The sequence below is a fragment of the Heterocephalus glaber genome, unplaced genomic scaffold (genome assembly GCF_053883595.1).
Source record: "Heterocephalus glaber isolate CG9 unplaced genomic scaffold, H.glaber_assembly_v1.0 deba00001456, whole genome shotgun sequence".
Lineage (NCBI taxonomy): Eukaryota > Metazoa > Chordata > Mammalia > Rodentia > Bathyergidae > Heterocephalus > Heterocephalus glaber.
The window spans coordinates 1,490,552-1,514,483 of record NW_028258304.1 but is presented as its reverse complement, the minus strand read 5'-3'; the positions used below and the strand labels follow the sequence as shown (position 1 = coordinate 1,514,483).

At 46.4% G+C, this 23,932-nt stretch overlaps 1 protein-coding gene across 23 annotated transcripts in view; it reads left to right on the top strand.

Moving 5' to 3' along the window:
- Dysf (dysferlin) overlaps positions 1 to 23,932 on the top strand; it is a 228,036-nt gene that overhangs the window by 41,232 nt on the left and 162,872 nt on the right. For 13 of the 23 annotated variants that reach the window (XM_004849884.4, XM_004849880.3, XM_004849881.3 and 10 more), the window contains exons 4-7: positions 13,161 to 13,266; positions 21,263 to 21,377; positions 22,559 to 22,651; positions 23,016 to 23,227. In XM_004849884.4, coding sequence (XP_004849941.1) covers positions 13,161 to 13,266; positions 21,263 to 21,377; positions 22,559 to 22,651; positions 23,016 to 23,227 — 526 coding nt within the window. The remainder of the gene's footprint in view (positions 1 to 13,160; positions 13,267 to 21,262; positions 21,378 to 22,558; positions 22,652 to 23,015; positions 23,228 to 23,932) is intronic. The other 10 variants (XM_004849888.3, XM_004849885.4, XM_087215922.1 and 7 more) reach the window with 1 other exon arrangement.

Below are 23,932 nucleotides of genomic sequence, written 5' to 3'. Positions count from 1 at the left end.
GTCCAGGGCCTGGCTGGTGTCATGAGAATGAGGATCAGGGACTTGTTCAGCGACCCTATTGTTAGCAGTGAGTCCCTGGCACAGTCTGTAACCTGGATCCCTGACCGCATCTGTTTTCTCATCAGGACAGCAGCAATAACTGCGCATGTTGCAAGGTTGTTGTGAAGTTTAAATAAGGTAATGTGCATGTCTCAAATGCCTACTCAGGGCTTGGAGTATTAAAAGTGTCCAGGTTATGGGGACTATTGGTAGCAGCAGGGTCCATAGAGATGCACATACATAAACCACACAAATGTGAACATTATCTGCATGTCTCATGTGAACATGTGGCAACACCTGAGTGTGACCCGACATGTTGCACACATGTTATAAAACTTAAAAACCCTACAAAAGTTAAAAAAAATAAGTAAACTTCATTCTTAAAAAGTTATAAAGGGAAAACTGCAAATGCTCCCATCCTCTACCCACCCATTTTTTCCCTTTCCTCCAGAAGTTGTCTATTGTTAACAACCTGGTGCACACCTTTCTCAACTTTTCCTAAGCATGTGCAAGAAGATAATACCTGTTTGTCCATTTGCTTGTATGAAGATAGAATTATGCTATCCACATTGGACTCTGTCACTTCATCAGTGTCTCTTTCCCAGGTCAGCATGTCACTTGACAGCTCATCAACCTCGGTTTTCAGTGGTTGTGTGACATTCCAATTTGGATGCACAATAATTTATCCCTATTGACTGGTCATCAGTTTCCCTCCAATTTCTTGCTCTCAAAAGAGTTTTTATGTTCTACTATTTTTTTCTTTAGGTAAGTCCTTAGGTTGAATAATATAAATATACATAATTTTTTGTGGATTCTGTCAAATTACTTCTCAAAAATGTCTAAATTAATGTCTACCAACAGTGTAAAGAAGCTTCTGCCAACATTTTATTTTTGCTAATGTGATGGGCAGAATAAAAGGTATTTTATAATTTGTGTTTCCTTGATTTACTTCTAAAGTTAACCATCTTTTCATATACTTGTTGCCCTTATATATTTCCTGTTTTGTGAACTGCCTATCCTTGTATTTTGAGTGATTTGTCTTTTTCTTATTAATTCATAGACTTAATTTATTTAGAATTTTTCTTTCTTCTTTTGCTGTAGGATTTAACTCATGGGCATCTATCACTGAGCCACATCCCCAGTCCTTTTTATTTTTTATTTTGAGACAAGGTCTCGCAAAGTTGCCCAGGCTGGCCTTGAACTTATGATCCTCCTGCTTCAGCCTCCTGAGCACCTGAGATTACAGGTGTGCACCACTTTGTCTGTATATTTAGGATTTTTATTAGAAATATTAACCCTTGGTCCATGAGGAGAGTATTTTTCTCTGCTTGTCAGTTGTTTTGTGACAGTATTTCTTCACATGAGAATGGACACTCACCCAGATGTGCGTGTGCACAGATATTCCAAAAGGCAGAGCTGTAGTTTGCTGTTGCTAAATTGGGATGAGGAGGCCTGAGTCATGAATTCAGCCTCTGGTTTTACAAAGCTGATTTACTGCTCCCTTTTCTGGAATTTGTGGGAGGCTGTTTGTGGTGGGAATATTTACAGTTCACTATCCAATTGTTCTCAGTAGGCTCGAAAGCATTAGCCATATCCTTATTTTCAAGGATTTTTGTAACTGTATTATGCCCTGGATTCAATCCAGTATGTCTGTAGATTTCAGAATAGTTTTTCTTTTGTCTTTCTCTGGACTGAAGTGGAAAACTATTTAGAGTTACCCCAGGGCAGCCCCTGGGGAATCAGGTACTGGAGGGAAGGCTGCCAGAGGCCAGGCAAGCTCAGGGCATATGGAATGTCCTGCTGTCCCTCATTTCCTACCCCTTACTGCCAGGGACATACAGCTGAGGGCCCCAGGGGCGCAGCTTACAGTATTTCCTCCCGAAGCACAGAAGGCCCCCCAGAGTGTGTGTGTATGTCTTGGCCTTGGCTCTTTTGACTTTCCTGTCTTGCTTGACTGATAAGGGGAAAAGGCAGCTGAATCAGTGAGTTGAGCTGTAATATGTGGTTTACACTGACATGTACTTTTCTTCATTTCAAAGAATGAGAAACTGACATATGGTGACACCTCTGGTACATAAAAAAATGATTTCAAACTTAAAGAAAGTTGCAAAAATAGAAAATCCATACAGCTTTGCTCAGATATCCTTATCATAAACATTTCCCTTTACTTATTTATAGTTTCTCCTCTCTCCCTTCTTTCTTCTTCCCCCTTTCTCATTCTCCCATTTGAGAGTAAATTATATTCATAATTTACACCTAAATATTTCAGTTGTTCACCATCTACCTCCCCAACCCCCACCTCCTGGGATTGAACCTAGGACATTGTACATGCTAGGAAAGCACTCTACCACTGAGCCACATCACTGTCCCTTCTTAAAAGAGTTTTTTTAAATTTTGAGACAAGGTCTTCCTAAGTTGCCCAGGTTGGTCTTGAACTGACAATTACTTCTGCCTCATCTTCCCAAGTGCTGGGATTATAGGTAGGTGCCACTTTGGCCAGGCTTCAGTGCATACTTCTTTAGAATAGGGTTATTCTTTTGCATAACCATAGTATAGTTATTAACTTGAACAAATTTAACATGGGTTAACTTGATTTATCTAGCCAACTCTATATATTCCAATCCTGTTGTTATGGTTTATATCTTGATGTCCCCCAAAGCCTCATGTGCTCATAGGCAGAGCTTTTGAAAGGTGATTGAATCATGGAGGTGCTATAAAATGTGATTTTTGAAGGCTGGAAGAAGTGGGTCACTGGGGATATGACCTGGAGGGCATCCCTCCCTCCCTGGTTTCTCTTTTCTTTCTCTGCTGGACTGCCATGACTTCAGCAGCATTCCTCTGTAGCAGGCCCTTTCACCATGCTACTTCTGTTTTGGTGCCAGCTGACCACAAACTCTAGTTGTGAGCCCAAATAAACCTTTATTCCTTAAAGTTGTGGGTGTCAGGTATTTGTCTGAGCAATGAGACTAAGATGGATTTTGGTACCAAAGAAGTGGAGTCGTTGCTGTGACTCTACCTGGTCATGTGTTTCAGAAGCCTTTGGAATTGTTTCAGGGGAAGAAGTTGGGAAGGTTTGAAGATATGGGCTGGAGAAGCCCTAGAATGCAGTAAGCCAAGTGTAATGGTAGATTTTGGTTGGAGCTCAGAAGATCAGAATAGTAATGCAGATGGTAAAGATAGGCTCAGGAGGTTTGTTTGGAACAAGGACTCCATTGGCAGTTGGACTCCATCATGTGTGTTATGCTCTGGCAGAAAATTTGTCTGTTTTACTCATGTCCTGAGACCTTGTGGGAGACTGAGATTAAGGGCAGCAGACTAATTTAATCTGAGATTAAGGGCAGCAGACTAATTTAGTCCAATGTTGAGGCTGTGCCACGGGTATTGGTGGCATCCTTTAGCCATATGTATTTCGAGAAACTAGAGGAAGGTCCTGTGGGTATGGCTTGGTAAGGTGTATTTCCCTCCTCAGTTCCTCCTTTTTCTGCTTATTGATTCCTGTGAGGTAATCAGCTTTCCTCTGCAGGAGGCCCTTCCCCCATTCCGCTTCTGCCCCGAAGTCAGCTTACTTTGGACTGAAACCTCTACAACGCATGAGCCAAAAGTAAACCTCCCTTCCTTTAAGTTAAGGGTGTCAGGTATTTTGTCTCAGTGATGAGAAAAATGACTAAGTCACCTGTCAACTGATCCCCATTTTTTTTTTTTTTTTGGTACCAGGGATCGAACTCAGGTCCTTGTGCTTGCGCATCCATTGCCTTTTTTAATCTGAAATTTCCCCACCAACTTTGTTTTTAATGACAGTTTATATGTTGGAATAATATAATATCCCTACTCTTAAAAATAGAATGTTCCTCATTTGGAGCTTGTCTGATATTTTCTCATGATTAGATTTGTGGCTATGTTTAGCGATTACTTCTTGGCCAGAACACTGCCTGAAAGATGTGTCCATCTCAAAATCTGGAGGCATCTGATGTTGCTCCTTGGGGATGTTAATTTCACACATGTGGTCAAGATGTGGTGTGTGGTTATTTTCACTGTACATTTACTGTTTGTTCTTCCCTTTGAAGTCTAAGACGTATTTTAAGATCATGTAAATATCCTGCTCATCATCAAAATGTCTCCCTGGATTGAACATCTTTGGATGGTTCTTGCCCTATCCAGCCTCTACCATGACAATTGTGAGCTGATTTCCTATCTCCAGAACTCCTTCCACTTGTCCCAGTCTGGGATGCATGGTTTCCTTCCCATGTTGTCATCACAACGGGGCTGGTATAACCCCAGACCATAGCACTTGTCCCTACACTGGCCATAGTGGACTCTGGCCACCCAACCCTCTCCTTGAGCTTACCACTGAAAGACCTCTGGGTCACCAACTATCTTATGTCCTCCATCTATGAAGGATGGTTCTGGAGTGAGATAGACACCCATTCTGGGGTACATTATCTTATCAGAAAGTCTTCCCTTGTGATGGGCCAGTGTTTCTCCCTGAAATTTTAAGGTTCTTATTTCTATTCTACTATCAGGAATGACCAAAAATAGATCTAACAACTTACACATGACCAAATTGAGGTCATGATCCAATGTGACCCTCAAAGTCATTTGATGAGGTGACAATGTGCAGAGAAAGACAGAAAAAGAGAGAGTAGGTTGGAGAGGAATGGAACTAGCCTTTACCAAGGCCTGTCTATGCTGTCCCACACATGTGCAGCATTAGGTCTGTGGACTGAAATTTTGCCAGAACCCTCTGCAGTGTGCGTGATTCCTTTGAATGTGCTGGGGAGGTGGTCCTGGCACATACAACAATGCCTGGCCTGTGGTAGGTGCTGACTACATGTTTGCCAAATGAGAAAGTCTCAAGAAGGTCTTGTAACCTGTGCCTGGCCACATAGCTATCACGTGAGAGATTTAGGTGTCCGATCCTGATAGGATGACTTGACAGCTCCTATTCTTAATCATTGAGTGATAAATGTTGGGTTTGTTCTTCAAAGGTAGTTCAGGAAGAGCATTTTAAAGGTGTCATCATAGATGGAAAGGTACATCTTGAGAACGCAGGGCTTGTGTGTGTGACTTAGTAAGGTTGGCCACCTGGAGTGTCCCTGGAGCTCTGTGTCCTGCCAGCCTTCTTGGGTTATCTTCCTTTGCAGTACTTGGGGAAGAAGGCTTTCCCAGTCTAAGCTGCACCCACTTTTCCCGATTTTTTGTTCCAGCCTGGCTGCCACACCCTTCATTCTTCAGCCATGGACAAGGCCCTAGGTAATGGAGGGGGCCTCCCACCCCTGCAAGTGCAGAGACCATTTCAGGAGCACGTTGGCTCCATTAGGGGTTCTCAGCCGCCTCACCCAGGGTTGCCTCCCTTTGACCCATTGGCTTCTCTGGAGTTTCAGCCAGCTGCCATGCTGCCAGGCCTGCACACTACTTGCACATTACATGGAAGCTTCTGTTACATTTGTCCTCCTCTCTTAGGGCCTGACCTTCAAGACCACCTCTGAAAACTCCAAATGCTAACCCTGTGTAGTATAGATTTCCAGACCTCTCAACTCCTCTTCCTGTGAGAGTTTAACCCCTCTAAAGTGAAAAATAGAAGGAAAAAATGGAACAAAGCTTCTGTACATAGGGAAGGGAGGGAGCTTAACGAGGGGAATGGGATAAAATAAAATTTATTTTAAAAAATACACTTAATGAGATTAAAAAAAATTTTTTTGAGACAAGGTCTTGCTAAATTGCTAAGTTGTCTAGGCTGGGCTTGATCTTGCAATCTTCCTGCCTCAGCCTTCCCGAGTGCTGGGATTACAGGGGTGCACCAGCATACCTGGCTTCAGTGAAGTTTTTATCAGCTTTAAAAAATGTCCACTTATTCCTCATCTTCCCAAGAAAGAATTAGCAGGTTTGTATTTTAAGATGTAGGTTTTATTATTACCTAGATGTTACCAGATGGGGCCTTCTCTTCATGTCCTTAGTGTCCAGAACAAAGAATTAGACAAATTACACAAAAAAGTCAGTGAGATTTACTGAAGGCAGAAAGCAAAATACACTCTACAGGATGAGGGCAGGCTGGTGAGGAAAGCTCACAGAAGCATCAAGAATAAAGGGAAAGGGGACTTTGCTATCCAGAGCACCTGCATTGGCCTCCACCTCATATAAATACGGCATTGGGACAATTGTCCTATCACAAATTCATGTGGCCTCTTGCCAGATGTAAAGGAAGGGTCAGAAACAATGTCTTCTGATTGATCATGCCCACATGTAAATGAAGGACTGGGAATAGCATCTTCTGAATAGCACTGTCCTGAGAACAGTGTCAGATTCAAATGTGGAACTGAGAATATCGCTTTCTGCTTGGTCTCAGGTGCAGTGCTCATGAGCCGGAAGCCTAGCATCATTTTGAGTCCACTGTTCTGCAAATGTCTTCTCTTTTTAAAAAACATCTTGCTCAATGCATTAGCCATTGGTTTTAATGACTGTTGACACATTCTGGCTGATTTGTTGTCTCATTTGTCCCAGCCCTAATCTCCTACCTCCGAGGTATGGTGAGGCCAGTAGATCAGGCTATGACTACCATGGAAAATATAGTGTGTTTCTACCATTCCCAAGAGAAGGGGACATGCTGTGCCATGGAGGGCCATGTGAGGAAGTAGCAAGGTCAGTTAGGAGGCAGAAGGAGCGAGGGGGACCCTAGGCAGGAGCCTTTTTGGGGTCTCCAGAGAAAGGAGAAATGAGACAAGGAAATCAGGTTTAGGATTGGCCAGTTGGCATAATTTCAGTGGCCTCCGGGCTGTCAGTACCTGGCTCGGCAGTGTTTAAGACGGGAGAATATTGTCCCTGAGTATGAGAGCCCCATGAGGAGGTGATGGAGTGGGGCTTTGGCTTGGGTGCAAATGTGAGGCCTGCATGCAGGTCGGTCCTTTATCTTCTTCAGGAATTGGCCAGGCCTGGGAGGGGCAGTCCTTTCATAGTTAACAAGTCCCCAGTGCTCAAAGCATCAGAAACACAGAAAACCAAAAGACATGATGAATATTGGCTGGAATTCGGTTTTTAAAAAAGTTGAACCAGATCAAATTTATCAGCTGAGCTGGGCATGGTGGTACACACCTGTGATCCTAGTATTCAGGATTACAGGCCAGCCTGGGGTACATAGTAAGACTCTGTCTAAAAAAAGAAAAGAAAAAAATCAGCTGAGCTTCCCTTCCTATAGATTATGCAAAGCAAGGACCGTTTTATTTCTTTCATAATGCATTCATGGGGCTCTGAGGTGTCCCCTGAGGTTCAGCTTGGGGTTCAAAGCAAAGCTTTTCACACCTTGTTATTTGTGTGAAAACAAACAAGAGAAACATCTTTTCAAGTCACAACTTCCTTGACCATGTGGTGGACTGATCTACTAATAATACTTATCCATAGGACTGGTGTCTGCTGGAATGGTTGCTGTCTGTAAAGTGCTAGGCACTGTATCGAGTATGTAACTATCTTAGTAGGAGAGCAACAATTAGAACAGAAGTTCCATGAGGTCAGAGACGTTTTGTTGTGCTAAACAATTATTTGCCAAATGAGTAAATACTAAGATTATTAATATTTTTATTTTATGGTTTACATTTCAATTATTGTTTGGTAAAGCCTTTAAGGAGTTAGGAAAACAAACTATATTTTTTAAAGGGAGTTGGGCCTGGGATCTAGCTCAGTGGTTCTGCCGCCTGACTCGCAAGCTCAAGGACCCGAGTTTGAACCCAGGTACCAAAAAAAAAAAAAAAAAGAGAGTGAAAAGTCTCCCTGTCATTTTTTTTTTCAGTGCTGGGGATCAAACTCAGGACCTTGCATTTGCGAGGCAGGTTCAGCACCACTGAGCTAAATCCCTGGCCCTCTCCCTGTCATCTTTGTCCACCATCTGCCCAGTTAATGGGGTATCTTGTGATGTATGTCTGCAGTGTGTCACAACAAAATCAGGATAGCTAACATTGACATCTCCTTAAACATTAAACACCTTTTTTGATTAACATGAAATAATTGTGCATATATGTTCTGCTAGAATCAGAGTAATTAATATTTTCATCTTCTAATAATTGCTTTGTTGTGTTTGAAGCCTTCAAGCTCCTCTCTTCCAATTATTCATAAAATGTATGACAGGTTATTGTTCCTTCCTCCCCACCATGCTGTGAAATACAAGACTTTATTCCTCCTACCCAACTCTGTTTGGGTACCAGTATCCAAACCTTCCAGTGTCCTCCTTCTCCCCTACCTTTCCTAGCCTCTTGTAATCACTATTATAACTTCCAATCAACATTTTAAAAAAACATTCACACGAGAGAGGACAGGCAGAATTTGTCTGTGTCTGACATAATGTCCTCTAGTCCCATGCATTTTGCTGCAAATGATGGAATATCATTCTCTTATGGCAGAGTAATATTTCATTGCCACATTTTCATTATCCATTCATCCATGGGTGAGCACCTAGGTTGATTTCATATCTCAGCTATTGTGAATAGTGAAGCAATAAACATGGGTGTGCAGATATCCCTTTGCTAGGCTGATATTTTATTTCCTTCAGCTATGTACCTTGAAATGGGATACTTGGATCATGGAGTCGGTCTGTTTTTAGTTTCTTGAGAAAACTCTGTCCTATTGTCCACAGTGGCTGTACTAATTTATGTTCCTGCTGGTCTTAGTTTCCTATGTATCATTCCAGAGTTCTTATTGTTTAATCACCAGTATAGATTCTGACTTTCTTCTTTTTCATGCAGTGGACAGCATATCATTACTTTTGTTGTTTGCTTTTTCACGTAACAATATGTCTTGAAGATTTTCCATATAAGTTCATAGTGAACTGTCCTATTATTTTTATAGTGTCTAGCACCTATTGTATCAATGTGCTATACATGATGACCATTTAGGGTTTCCCTTGTATTTGTTCTTACAATCTAATAATCCCCAGTGTTTTAAATAAATTTACCTGGCCACCTTAATTCCCACACTCCCACCTGCTGTTTAATGCTGAGATTTGGAGACTACTGTCTTATTCTTTCTCCCTGTTCTGAAAAACCACTAGCACTACTGGATAATGAATTTGGGAAGTAGTTCTTTTTCCATGGGGGAAAACTGTGTGCCCTGTGGATACTAAGCTGCTTTCCCTCCTCCACCCTGATTCCTGACTTTCTTTGGCATGGCAGCAGCCTTTTCAGCCCCCACAGTTTTCTTGCTCCCACATTCCAGGGGCTCTAGAACACAGCAGAGCCAAGAGAGATGCCCAGGTCTGGGGAGGCTGGGAAGGCCAGAAGCATTTTTCTACCGGTAGGCTCCAGGAGGAGGGGTCGGGGCCCACGGGTTCCTTTTCAGCAGGAGTGCTCTGCATATACTCAGTGCTGGCTTTTAGGTCCTTTTTTGCCCCATTGGACTCCTATTGAATGTAGTTTGGTGCCTGCTGGGCCTCTGGTTGGTACCCACTGAACATGTGGCATCCATGATGTGCAGAAGGCCCTGTCCTCAAAGCCTGTGCCTCAGTCTTCATCTCCAGACCGAATAGGTCAGAGTCAGGGCCCTCTAGATCTGAGATTCTCTGAGTAAGGCCACTGGGGCTTTATTCTCTATATTTGGTGAGATCAATGGGTGAACAAAGAGTGGTCTTCAAGTACCCTGTGACCAAGCCTTGAACTGTTCCATCCTCCTCAGAGAGCCCTTCCTTGGTGCTCCTAGCCTGTCCTCTGTGAGCAGTGCTTGCTCCATACCCACTAGTGGGAGGCTCTGTGTCTACCTGACTGAGCTTTGAGACAGGCAGACTGCAGCCTTTCCTCCTAGGGGAGTGGAGGCTGGTGCAGCCACTTGGCACCACTAAGGGACTGGCCACAGGATCTGGGCAGGGGTGGGTGTTGGAGGATGTATTTTGTGGCCCAAAATGAGATCTCAGGGAGGAAATAACAAGCACTCAATCCTGACGCGGTCTCTGGGGCAGCCCAGAGGTGCCTGGGCTGACAGGGGTGGGGCGGGTGCTTCCTTCTGCATTTCCTCCCATTGTTCCCCCTGCCCTGCTTCCGAGAATTCTCCTGGGATTGGGCTGGGCAGGTGGGGCTGCTAGCTAGGGAGGCCGAGGACACTGGCTTTGCTCTGGGCCTCTGTCTTCAGCTCCCAAACTGGAGCTAGCCGCTATGTGTAGGTATGGTCCACCAGGCCTTTTGTTTGTCCCCTCTGCTCTTGTTACCGGCCCTGGCCTCCCAGGCCTCAAAGTTAGAAGCCTCAGAGCTGTGAGATTGTCCAGGAAATCTGGAGAGGCCTGGGGCTGACTGCTCCATCCACCTGCTTGAATGAGTCACCCAGATCTGCTGCCCCAGTTTACCCATGAAGGCCAGGGTGACTGGGATTTCTGGTGTCCCATGGACTCATGGTCCTCCACCCCTACTCTCTGGTCTTTTTGACATTGCCTGGGTCCTGAGGACACTTGTCAGTATCCTGGTCTATAAGATAAAAACTCCAAGGAGCTCTGCTTAGTAAGCTATGATACAAAGCCCACTCCACGATTCCAGGGAATATAGTACAAAGCACATTCTAGAAAATATGACCTATTGTGAGGAGTCTTAGAACCCTGATATGAATATGAGTAAGGACCCTCTCTTTAGCCCCCCTTCCCTTTTTTTAAAGAAATATGAGAGAAGTTGATCTTGAACACATGCCATGTTATTGTCTTCCTAGCAAGGGAAACTGCAGGGGACCCAGAGTGTGCCTGCTCTACGAGGGATGGAAATAGATGAAAATAGATGGATTTTATTGTTGAGAAGCTTATACAAGAGGGCAGTTTTTAATTTTTGTGTATGTGGTAAAATATGCATAACAAAATCTAGCATTTAATCTTTAAATGTACAGTTCAGTGGCATTTATCAGCAGCCATCACTTCCTTCCATCTCCAAAATTTTTTCATCTTTTTTTTTGAGACAGCCTTGCTGTGTAGTTCAGGTTGGCCTTGAACTCACTATGCAGCCCAGGCCAGCCTCTAACTTATGGCAGTCTTCCTGCCTCAGCCTCCCGAGTGCTGGGATTATAGGTGTGTACCACCATATCTGGTCCATCTTCTAAACTAAAAGTCTGCACCCATGAAACAGTAACACCCCATTGCCCTCTCAGACCCCAGCAACCATCATTCTACTTTCTGTGTCCATGAATTTGACTACTATAGGTACCTTATTTAAGTGGAACCATACAATATTCATCCTTTTGTATTTAGCTTATTTCACCTAGCATGAGGTCTCCCAGGTTAACCCTGTTGTAGCATGTGTCAAAATTTCCTTTAAGACTGAGTAATATTCTATTGTATGCAACATTACAAAATGTTTATCCATCTGTCCATTCAACTTGGGGTGCTTCTACCCTTAGCTATTGTGAATAATACTACAAACATTGGTATGGAAACATCTGAGTCCCTGATTTCAATTCTTTTGGACATATCCGTTTACCTATAAAATTTCTTAATGCACTGGGCCACATCCTTAGCCTTTTAAAATTTTTGCTCAAACTGGCCTCAAACTTGCCTCAGTCCCATGGAATTCTGGGATTACAGGCATGTACCACCACACTCGGCTTTAACTTTTGAAAGGATCTTCCATACTGTTTTCTATAATGGCTACTCTGTTTCCCATTCCCACCATAAGGGTTCCAATTTATTCACATTTTAGCCAACACTTGTTATTCTCTCTTTATAATAGTCATCCTAATGGATATCAAGTGGCATCTCATTGTAACCAGTTTTCAAAATCAGCTAATTAGGTCAAGATTGTAGTTTTACTTCATAGAGTCATTGTCTTAGTTACTTTTCTTTTGTTGCTGAGACAAAATACCCAACACCCAAAGTTAAAGGGGGAAAGGTTTATTTGGTTTACAGTTCATAGAGGTTTCAGTCCATAATTGGCTGGCTCCAAGGCAGGGTGGCACATGGCAGAGGGGCCACGGTTCATGGTGGCAGAAGACAGCAAAAGCAATAAGGGACAGTAAACAGCATCTTTCTGCCCCTTTTATCCCATCCAGACTACTGGATGGGATTAGGGCAGTGCCAGACCGATCACTCACGTGCAGTAGTTTACTAATCACAAACCCTTAAACCCAGCATCACACATTCCAGATTCAGCCACCTCTGGAAAATAAAGTCCCACCTCATCCTCATGAGGCTTTGAGGGGACATCTAAACACAAGCCATGACAGTCATAAAAACCCATATTCAAATCAGTTGATACAGAGACCAGAAAAAGTTTTATCCTAGATACCAGGTTTGGTTTATCTGTAGGGGGCAGGGGAGAAGCAAGCGATAAGTGTATGTCTGTGGCTGTTTGTCAGATTAATGAGGCTTCATGGCCTGAGAATACTGTGCAGGATGGGCCTGGTTCCCAGGGAAGCAAGCTGAGCCAGAGGCAGACAGCAGCTGACAAGGTCTAGTTATGCAGGCCCCTTGCTGCCATGGGTTTCCTGCTGCCACTGCAGAGGCATAGAGTACATGGTGCACACGTTTTTTTAGCTCAGGGAACACAACTTAACAGAGTTCTTTGAAGGGTCCTGTGCTGGTTGTTGTGCTGGTGGCCCACTCTTTCTCCATAGCCCATCAGTGAGAAGTGTGCCTCCAGCTGTGAGTGCTCTTGACTATCCTGGGCCTTGGGGTGGGGCCTGCCTCCCCAGCCCCAGTGTTCTATGTTTCACTCAAAATCACTGCAGCTGAGTCCTGGGAAACCATTGTAGACAGTGTGGATGGATGTGGGTTATAGGAACTGCTGAGGCTCAGGAGCAATGCAGGTGAAATGATGGAGAAGCAACCCCTGCCTTCTGAGGATGCTATCCTGGTACACTAAGTCTGATGGGAAGCAGCTCTTATATCTGAGGAGTCACAGCCGGGCCTCTGGGGTGGAGCAGAAAGAGGCTAAGGTTGACCTTGGGGAACTGTAGGTGTCTTTCAGCCCGCTTTTATGTCCAGGTGTTTCCCAGGGGCCTGACTCTCCAGGATGGTGGCTGTGGTGCCTGGGGTGGTGGAGATCTAGAAAGGTCCCAGGTGCTTGGTGGTCTAGGCAGATCAGTGTTGTCTATGTAATGGTGGTGGTAAGGGGTCTGGTGGGAGAAGAACCAGGGCACATTAAGCTAGTTTTCTACATTTGACTTCTCTATCTTTTCAGGTTCCTTGGGGAAGCCAAGGTCCCACTCCGGGAGGTCCTCGCTACCTCCAGTCTGTCAGCCAGCTTCAATGCCCCCTTGCTGGATACCAAACAGCAGCCCACCGGTGTAAGTACCATTGCCCCCTGCATTCAGCCAGTTTCTGGTCTGAGACGTTGCCTAGTGCCCCCAAACCTGGCCTTGACTTTCTGACCGTAGAGATATGTCAAAATCTAGCTTCCAGGAGCTAAGCCTGACCCTCCTTGGCCAGATCTCAGGGTACCAGGAGGGATACTAGGCCAGAAGAGTAGGGAGTTGTGACCCACAGCAGAGCTCAAGTCAGCCTTACCTCCGTACATGGTGGCCTGTCTCTTGGTCTTGTCCTGCCCACCTGGCTACCTCCTGTCACAAATTTTTCAGTCAGCCTTGCCTATGGTTTTCCTAATCTCCCTCCTCCCTGGAGGACTTCCCTTCCTCACTGCCCAGCCCCCTTCTCTAGATTGGGAATATCTGAGTCATTTGGATCTCAGATCGCAAAGGGAGGGAGACAGATAGCCCTCCCCTGTCAAAAAGGGCCTGTCAGACCCTCTTCCTTTTCCGCCATTGTCTTTCCTGTCCCTCTCCCACCCTTCTCAAGTCCAAGCAATCAATTCCAAGCCCTCATGCCTGGCCTCCTGTTATTTTTAGTGAGCTAAATATAACCTGCAAGGCTCTTTCTTCCTGAGCAATAGAATTCCTGTCCTTCCCTCTGGGTCTGCCCCACCACCCAGGATGCCCTGGGGGGATCATTGATCTGGAAATACTTCCTCTCAGTGAGGCCTGGGAAGTTCTAGGCCCTGAAAGCTCTCAGAAAGATTGGGTGTTTGTGGGGAGAGGCAAGAGGAGCTGGGCCTGTGACATGTTGAATGAGTCATTAAGAGGCCAGTCTGGACCATGCCAAATGGAACCGTACTGGGCACTAAGACCTGGGGAAAGGGAGCATCTTGGGTCACCAGTGAATGTGAATAGGTACTCAAATAGGGACTTGACACAGGGGAGTGTCTCCAAATTCTTAGGGTATAAGGGACTCAGATGGGCTTCTGGTCTGCTGACCTCTCAGTTCTGAAATGTGCTCCCAAGCAGTCTGAGGCCACTGATGACTAGGTCATTTCCTTGACAGGGAACTGTCACTTCCCACAAGAATCTCTTCTTATCTGAGACAGCGCTCACTGGCAGGACATTCTGGTTCAGTCTAGTGTTCTTAGAGTCTGTCTCTATCACTTCTGAGTCCCCTCTTATCCTCCCTCCAAGTTCTCTACTCTCCTAATACTGCCTGTAGTCAGGAGGTTCTAAGGACTCCCAGAATTTCCCTTCCAGGGGATCTTGAAGAGAGAGGGTCCTAGAACACCCTGGAGGAAACATAGGCATCAAGTCAGCTGCAGAGAAAGGCTCTTAGAATCAGTGACTTGCTTGGTGCTTTTCTATCACACTTCCGGATGTGATCTCAACACCTCCAACATGGTTTCTCACTTCACTACTGAGACATTGACCTCTCTCCACTCCAGTCCTTGTGCCTGTACACTGGTGTTTCCTGCACATGCTCCTCTCTAAGCTCAAAGTCTCATCCAGCCCCTGAGCCTTCCATACCTGGTTCATGGTGCTGAGCCATGCTGACAACTATGCATCTTTCCTTTCCCTCTTTTGCCCACACTCTATCTGGGTTTCACACCAGCTGGGAGCTGCTGCCTTCTCTCCTCTGGCTGGGACCTCTGGTTGTCTGCAAAGATTGACAGTCTTTCACCATCCATGTCTCCAGGAGTGGTGCATGAGAGCCAGGAGGTGATGAATGGGGAAGGAGGGCTGGACCCTGCTCAGTGAACTCCAAGATGGGCATAGACAGGGAGAAGGTCCTCACCTGTAGAGATGGCCCAAGGCCAGGCTCTAGTACCTGTGACAGCACCAAAGTTACAGTGCAGCACTAAAAAGGTTGTAAGAGCCTCTGAGCTGGAATTTCCTGTCTGAGACATGGGCTATTTGTGCTGCAATGGGAAAGACAGAACTGAGGCTGTTCTCAGAAGGGACAGAAAGACAAGAGAAGCTTGAAAAGCCCAATTTATGGGCTAGGTGCATTGAGCAGAGCATTCCAGGCACTTCCATTTAGCTGTGGCTCATATTGCCTCTAAGGGCCAAAGGAGCCTGCTGGAGGAAGGGTAGGAGTGAGGACAGGGCCTGTGGGACAGACTAAGAGGAGAAGGAGGGCTGGGGAGAGACTGGGAAGTCCTGCAGGCTGGGCTTTGGGCTCCTCAGGTCTACTACTTAGTATTCTCCTCCCAGTCCCATAGGCATGGCACACTGGGCTGTTGGAAAGAGGTCAAAGCCACCCAGACAGCTTCCAAATTGAAAGAGAACGTGCTTCCTCTGTCAACAGGAGTGCTTGGCACACTTGTAGGCAAGAACATATGCAGTGTGATCGAAATTTAAAAAGTTATTACAGTAGAAGACACATTGCCATTGATTGCCCTCAAAATACTCCCTCTTGCTTCCAAAACACTTATCATTCTTGCCACTTTCTGAAGTAGTTTTGGAAGTCTTCTTTGGTGTCTTACAAGTTGTGATTAAAAAATGGAGTGACTGCTGCTGCTGAGTGCCATCCAGTGGAAAGGCAGGCTTGTGAAAACACTAGGGTGTGTCCTCATCCATCTTATCACTGGATTTGGCACTTTGCAACTTCTGACTCTTCCCCAAAGTCAAAATGACCTTGAAAGGTAAACAGTTTGAATAATTTCAGGATGTTGAGGTAGCTATGGCAGTACACCTGAAGGAAGACACTCACCAGAAAGGATTTCCAGAACTCCTTCAAAAAGTGGCAAGAATGATGGGATAAGTGTTTTTGAAGTGAGAGGGAATATTTTGAGGGCAATTAATAGCAATATGTATTTTACTGTAATAAATTTAAAAAATTAAGCATGTATCATACTTTAAAAAAATCATATCTGATATCTTAAGAACAGTTCACTAATAAAGTTAGGGACACATGGTAAAAAAAGAAACTGTAGTGACATTCCCTTAGCCTTGACAACCAGCATCAGACCAGAAAAGGAAACTCACTGGGAGACAAGAGCATGTGAACCCCTGTGGTGGTGGTGGGGTCAGGGGAGTCAGGGCCACTGCATGTTGGGAACAAGGACAACAAGAGGGCAGACACAGTGCTCTGTGAGTCCCTGGGCTTCTTGTTTGTGGTCTGAAGATTCTGGTACCCAATGCTTATCAATGCAGGGCCCCATCTTACTCTCAAGTGACTTCTGAATATTTTCTGAGGGAAAGGTGGAGGGGGCCTAGGCACACACGAGGCCTTGCCTGTGCACCCCCGAGGCGCGTGTTGGGGAAGGTGGGACTGGGCTGGTCTAGGGACTGGTTTGAAGAGTTTCATGTTGGAGAGCTGTGGCCCAGGAGTTAGGTAGCAGGTACCAGGGTGGAGCCTGGTCAGGAACCTGTAGCCTGAGCCAGCCCACATAACCTGTGGGAGGCCAGGGGCCTGGGAGGAGCTAGCAGGTGGCTTTCTGCTTCTGCCTTTGTTTTCCTAAGCCCTCTTAGCCATTCAGGAGCCTCCAGTATTCTGCTTGGGACTTGGGTGACTGCCATTACCCCTGCTCCCAGTCATGGTGTTTTGGTGGACTCATGATTCACTGATAACAGCCTCAAATCCTAGTGTTGTCAGGGTTGGAGACCTGAGGAGCTGTGCTCTCTGGTGTGGTACCTTCATGTGGAGGGCCTTGAAGACTGTCACACAGGGGACTGTAGGCCAAGGTCATGTGATTCAGGAGACCATAGGGTTTATATCTCTTAGGAAGAAAATCTCAGCTTTGGTTGTCCGAGAAGGGTACACAGGATGAGTTTAATATCATGTGAGGAAGGGTTCTGCCCGTGGGTGGGCACACAGGCATGCCCTCTTCCTCTTTAGATCCTCAGTAGCACCAGAGGCCTCCAGGATTCAATAGTCTTGTTCCTAAAGTGTGATCCCCAGATCCTGACCCCCTGCTGGCAAGATCTACTTTAGATCGTGGGTCCCAGATCCTTTAAAGCTGCCAGGGTTGTCCCTGTGGATTCTTGATGGGTCCTTATAAAAGATGGACTTTGATCTGGCCTGGAAGTCTCATTCAAATGCTTGGAGTCCCAGTGTGTCCCCATTCCTTCAGGGGCTGGGAGGGGTGTCAGTGAGGAATACCTCATGCCTAGGAAACCCCAGAAAGGCCTGCCTGGATGGTCTTCCGATTCTAGGGCTGTGGCCCCTTCCTGCTTCTTGCAGAAGGCTGCTCCTGAGCCCCTTGTGAGGTGCTGGCACCAGGCCATGGGTGGAGCAGTTACATGCCCATGGGCACCTCTGCAGAGGTGTGCAGAGGGAGTGGATAGGCAGGTGAGGCCCTGGAGATGGGAAGGGCTGCCCTTCTGGGGACTCTGATCCCAGTGTCAGGGTCCCAAGGGCAGCCAAGATGTGTCCCTTTCAAGTTTTTGTTTAACTCACGTCATCTCACTGGGATCCACTCAGACCGCAAGATTTAACACTTTCTGCTGTCCTGACCCTTTTTTTCCTGGTATGTTTTTTTCTTCCTAACATATTCTGTAATTCATTCGTTCATTATTTATTGTCTGTGTCTTCTGTTGAAGCATCAGTTCCAGGGGCAGGAGCCTTCGTTTTGTTCATTGGAGTACCGCAGTAGCTTGAACAGTGTTTGGCCCCCAAATATGTGTATTTGCAAAGGGAATGAGTAAGTAAATTCATGAAGGGATGGGTCAGGCCAGACATGTCAGGCAGGGCCCCTATGCTCTGTCCTTCAGATGTAAGCCCAAATTGGTCTGAGCTGAGAAAACACCCACCCAAGACTGGCCTTACGGGCAGGTACATGCTCAGAGGGGCCCTGGGCTTGGTTGAATTCTCTACCATTACCATCTTGAAATTCTCAGTAATTTTTGAATAAGAGGTTTCATATTTTTATTTTGCACTGGGCTTGCAAATGACGTAGCTGGTCCTGACTCAGTCTACTCCTTGAGGGAGCGGGAGTGGATAAGGATTTCATTTGTCTTTCCAAGTGAGATTCCTGTGGTTAAGGCAGAAGCAGACTTCTCAGACTTTTTAAACCTTTATTTTGAAATAATTTGAGATTTAGAGGAAAGTTGCCAAGAATAACACAAACAATATTCTGTCTTAAATCATCAGAAACTAAGTTGCCAACCTCCTAGCTCATCATCCTTAATATTCCGTATATTTCTCTCTCTGATTAAGGACTTTCTTCTACATAGCCACAGGGCAGACTTCAAAATGAGGAAGATAGCATTGATACAGCACTTCATCTAATCCACATTCAAGGTTTATCAGTTTTTTCTTTTTGTCATTCTGGGGATTGAGCTCAGAGAATGTTGAGCTCTCTCCCTGTCCCTTTTTCATTTTCTGATTTTGAGGTAGGGTAGTATTAAATTGTCCAGACTAGTCTTGAACTTGAAATCTTCCTGCCTCAGCCCCCAAGTAGTTGAGATTTTGACCATGTGATTTATAGCAAAAAGATCCAATCAAAGATCATGTGTTGGATTTAGTTGTTTCGTGTCTTTAGTGTTCTTCCATCAGAGATAATTCCTCAGTCTTTCCTTGATTGTTATAACCTTGTAGTCTTGACATTTTGGGGGGATATGGGGCAGTTATTTCATAGACTGTCCCTCAAGTTAGGCTTGTTTGTCTGATATTGTCTTATGCACAGATTTCGGTTATGCATCTTTGTGTAAATATAAATGAGGCTGTGTTGCTCTCATTGTACCTTAGCAGGTGGTGTGGCTTTGATGTGTTTCCTTACTGCACTATTACCTTTGATCATGTGGTGAAACTAGCATTTGCTGTATTTCCCATAAATCGTCCCTCTACCCCACTTTCTAATAAGTAAGAATTTTGTGGAGAAGCACTTTGTGTCCTTCTAAGTATCCTGTTCCTCCTCTATCATTTACCCATAGGGTTTTGGTTTTGTTTTGCTTAAAAAATATTTTTTGTGGTCCTGAGGTTCATTGTTTTCTGTTGATTGAATTTATTATTATTTGGATGGTTACTCAGTGGAGATATTCTAAATCAATTATTCTATAAATTGATATTCTAAATCAAATTTTTTTTTTTTGTACCGGAGATCGAACTCGTGTCCTTGTGCTTGCACAACACGCGGCAAAACCACTGAGCTAAATCCCTGGCCCTAAATCAAATATTCTAATCAGTTGGCATTGCACTGTAAGGGAAAGCTTTCTCCCCTCTTATTTATTTCAATATAGATTCATGTATTTCTATTTTATTCAATGGTTTAATCTGTTATTATCATTATTGATTTTTGTGGTTAAATTGTCCCAGATTTGGCCTTTGGAAGCTCCTGAAAGCTGACTTTTGTGTCCTTTTGACACGTTTCTGTCACTCACTGAGCATTTCCTTGCTTTCTGGAATAAAAAGAGGGTTCAGGCTCATTTTGGACCTTCCTCGCCCTACCATTGAAATCAGTTATTTTTGCAAAGAGCTCATTAGCCTTTTGATGAAGTGGAGAGAAGCCCCACTCCCAGGAGAGTTGTTAAAAACACAGATACCCAGGCCCACTCAGGGTCATTAAAGCGGCCTCCCAAGAGTGTGGATCTGAGCGAGACTCACGAAGGCTGCGCCTCTCCCTTCCAAGGACTACTGGAGTGGAGGTGCGGGAGCTGGCTGCTCCCTCGGCGACACCTGGTGATGATTTAGGAAACTGCAGGGCCGGCTAGGTCCGCCCTGAGCCCCTTTTCCCATAGGTCCTACCCTGCATTAGCCTGGCTGTTCCTCCCCGGACCCCAGTCCACACGGGGCAAGCCTGGGAGCTGAACACATCAGGGGTCCTTCAGCCTCTTCAGCTTCGGGTCAGTGTTTGCCCCAAGAGTCCCTGGACAAGAATATTACTCAGGAGAGATACTCAGCGTTCCGTGCTAGAGGCACGGAGTTATGCATCATTAAATATCTACAAAAGGTCTTCTCAAACCTGGAGCAATCCTTGGTTTCTAAGGAGAAGAAAAACATTTTTATGCAGTGGAGCTATACGTTATTTGTTTTAAAATAGTGGAAGAATTGTATCAGTATGTGAAGAGGTGGAAGTGTTAGGGATAATTGTTTTCTTTTGAATTATGTTTCTTTAAGGTTTTTATACTTTTAAAACTTTCTTTTCTTCACCCCTCCCCCCTTCTTTGCAGTACTGGGAATTGAACCCAGGATCTCCCTAAGTTGCTAAGTTGCTCAGGCAGGACTTGAATTTGTGATCCTTCTGTCTCAGTCTCCCAGAATGCTGAGATTATAGTGTGATCCATCATACCCAGCTTCCAAGTTTTCTTAGAGTGTTACTAGGATTAAGACCAAAGGCCATCTGGGAGGCTTGCCAGGCTGGTGGCACCAGGAGAGGCTCTGCCAGGGGCTGGCAGGCCTGGGGCTACGAGGCTGGAGGATTGCCGAGATCCCCGTGAGCAGTTCAGGTCAGGGTGGGGGTTTGGGCAGGAGTCCAGGCAGCTTTCCCCATCCCTGTGAATCATGTGACTAGGCACTGTCCTCCTGGCTGAGGATGTGGTGGGACAGGGCCCCATGCTCCTTTGCCCTGGGACCCAGCAGGGTTCTAGGGGGAAGAGGCTCAGCAAGGGGAAGGGCACCTGAGCCCCTCTCAGAGCTAGCTGGGGCCTGAGCAGAGCTGAGCAAAGGTGAGCTGGCCATGGAGAAGGAGGACAGGGTCCTCGGCAAAGCAAAGAGGCTAAGGATACCTGCTCCTGAGACTTTGAAAGTTCAGCAGGAGAGGATGGGTTTCTGATTTCGACTTAATCCTCACTTGGCCCTATGAGAAAGGTGCTATTGCAAGTATAACTTCTTTTTGTAGATAAGGAAACTGAGGCATACCAAAGATTACTTAGCTCCTGTATGGTGGAAGCTGACCTCAGATGCTATACTTCACCATCTGACTATGCACATGGGTCTCTGGGGTGGCTTTTGACATGGCTCCAGCCAACAAGACCCTTGTCAGAGCCATGTTCTCTGGGGAGGGATGCAGGAAGCAGGGGGGATGCTGGGGGGCAGTGGCCCAGGGACAGCGCACTGACCTGCTGCCCACCCCGTGTCTTCCAGGGCTCACTAGTCCTGCAGGTGTCCTACACACCACTTCCTGGAGCTGCGCCCATGTTCCCGTCCCCTGCTTCTCTGGAGCCCTCCCCAACACTGCCTGAACTGGACGTCGTGGCTGGTGAGGAGCCTACCCTCATTGTGGCAGGATCCCTGGCAAGGATGGCAGTGGTACCTGAGCTGGGGCTGGAGCTACATGAAGCCTCCTCCCAGCATTCTCTGCCCTCTCCAGGCTGTGGCTGCCCTGGCTTGGAGAAGAGAGCATTTGGGTGGTGGTGAGGCATGCTCCCTCAGGTGCCAGCTCCCAGCCCGTGTGCCTGGCTGGGTCCCCTGTATTGCACAGCCCTAAGATGGGTGTGACAGGATTGGCTTTGTCCCAGGAGCTACCTCAGGTCTTACCCACTCTCCAGAGCCCCATCTTCCTCCACCCTGGCACCCAGCAGGCTTTTAGTGATGGCATGTGACAAAAGAGCTCGTTTTCCTTTGAAAGAGCTCTGCGATAAATCAGAGGACACAAGTTCCAGTCTTGCCCTTGACATTAAGTAGCTGTGTGATTTGGGGCCCGTCATTCCCCCTCTCTGGGTCTATAGATTATCATTTCACAAATGAATGAGCAGGCTGAATTAGTGAAGTCCTGTGCCTGCCTTAGTCCTGTGCCTCTTCACTTCCTCTTTGGGGTCTATCAGGTAAGAACCCGGGCCCGGGGTTGGCTTGCCAGTGATGGCCTGGCATAGCCTCTGTGTGGTCAAGCTGAGGAGGATGGGCCAATGGGCATTTGCCCATGGAGGAGATTCTAGAATTTATCCTTAAGGGGGCTAGAAGCAACACAATCTGAAAACCCCGAGCAGCCTTACAGTGTGCTCTATGCCAGTCTGGGGGCTCTGTGGAGAGAGGCAAAGAAGCCATCTTGTTAGGGCTCAGCTGTGTCTGAGCATAGAGGTCGGAGCTCATTTTGGACTGGGGTCACCTGAAGTAGCCAGCGGAACACCCCCAGCTCGAGTGGAGCTGGAGCAAGTTCTGAGGAAGAAGTTGGGGTGCTCCTGGTGGCAGAGGGCCCCAAATGCTCTGGGACCACACTAAGGTGGGTGTGACAGAATTGGGTTCAGACCAATCAGAGCCATCTCCCAGTCCTGCAGAATGTGTGTGGGGGGACACCCCTCCACAGACACAGCAGCTCTTTCTGAGCTTTGCACCAGGCTGGAGAGGGCAGGGAAATGGGGTTGGGGGTGCAGTAGGTGGGCTTCCCTCACCCTAGCTCCCTCCCACCCCTCCCCCTGGGGCTGTGTCCTACCCACATGCCAGGTGGGGGACAGAGCCAGGCAGAGACTTGGTCCCTGCTCAGTGACAGCACCGTGGACACGAGATACTCTGGAAAGAAGTGGCTGGCCCCCACGGGTGAGGCTCGGGCCAGGCTGCCCCATCCCAGACCCTACCACCTGTAACCATCTCACCTGCCACCACTGTCAGCCCCCTGCAGTGGGACGAGGTGGCCTGGAGGGCTCATCCTGCAGGGGTCAGGAGGTGGGGAGGGCAGGGCCATTCTGTCTTCTTCCTGTTGACTAACTGGACTGACTGGCTTCACATTTCAGCTGCTCTTCTTTCTGCCTCATCCATCATGGCTCATGATGTGGAAGACTGGGGATGGGGATTGGGGTGCTGGGTCCTGGCACCCATGCTGCTTGGGCCCTCCCTCTGCTGGGTTGAGTCCCAAGGGCAGAGTTAGAGGGACTCGATCCTCACTGGGGCACTGTCCTCACAGACACAGGAGGAGAAGAAGACACTGAGGACCAGGGACTCACAGGAGACGAGGCAGAGCCCTTCCTGGATCCAAGTGGTGTGCCAGGCCCGGGGGCTCCCACCACCCCCAGGAAGCCACCTTCCCGTCCTCCTCCCTACCACCCTGGGAGCAAAAGAAAGAGAAGCACACCCCCACCCAGGAAGCTGCTGTCAGACAAACCACAGGACTTCCAGGTGACTGACCCCAGCCTCCTCCTTTAGCCCATCAGCAGCTGCCAGCACCAGGCACCTAGTCTGTCTGTCCAACTTTAGGGGAAGTGTGCCTGTGCCCTAAGGGCAGTCCCAGTGGAAGTCTGTCCTTTCTCTGGGTTCTGAGCAGCTTCTGAATGGGAACTTTGTGTCTTTGGGTTTCAGAAGATGCCTCTGCTCAATCCCAGTGTTTTGCTCTTCCAACAAAAGTCCTGCAGAGAGTCAACATATCTGTATCTCTTGTCTGATGCTTCCCAGCATTTGTCTTACTAGCTGGTTCCCTGCTGTTTGCTGTGCAGTCTGTGTCCCAGGCAGTGTCACCAGGTGTCCGGGTGCTCCTTAGTAATGCGCAGTAATGCTGGAGCAGGATCTGGATTGTTATAAGACCCCTAAATCTAGGGAGCTCTGCTTAGCATCTTGCTTCTCCTCTATCTACACTCCTGCTTATAACAATGAATTTTTCTAGAGTGATGCAGAATTTGAATTTGTTCAAGCTTTTCACAGAATGTAACTATTAATATTAACCTGTTGGTACATTTTTATCCAAAATCCATCCCATTTTACTTGCCTTTTAATTTTGATCCTTTGGTTATTCTACAGAAGTTTCCATTTTGATGTAGAATGCCTCAGAACTACCTTTAATGTTAAAAACAGGAAACTTAAATCTCTATTTATTAAGTGCAACAAATC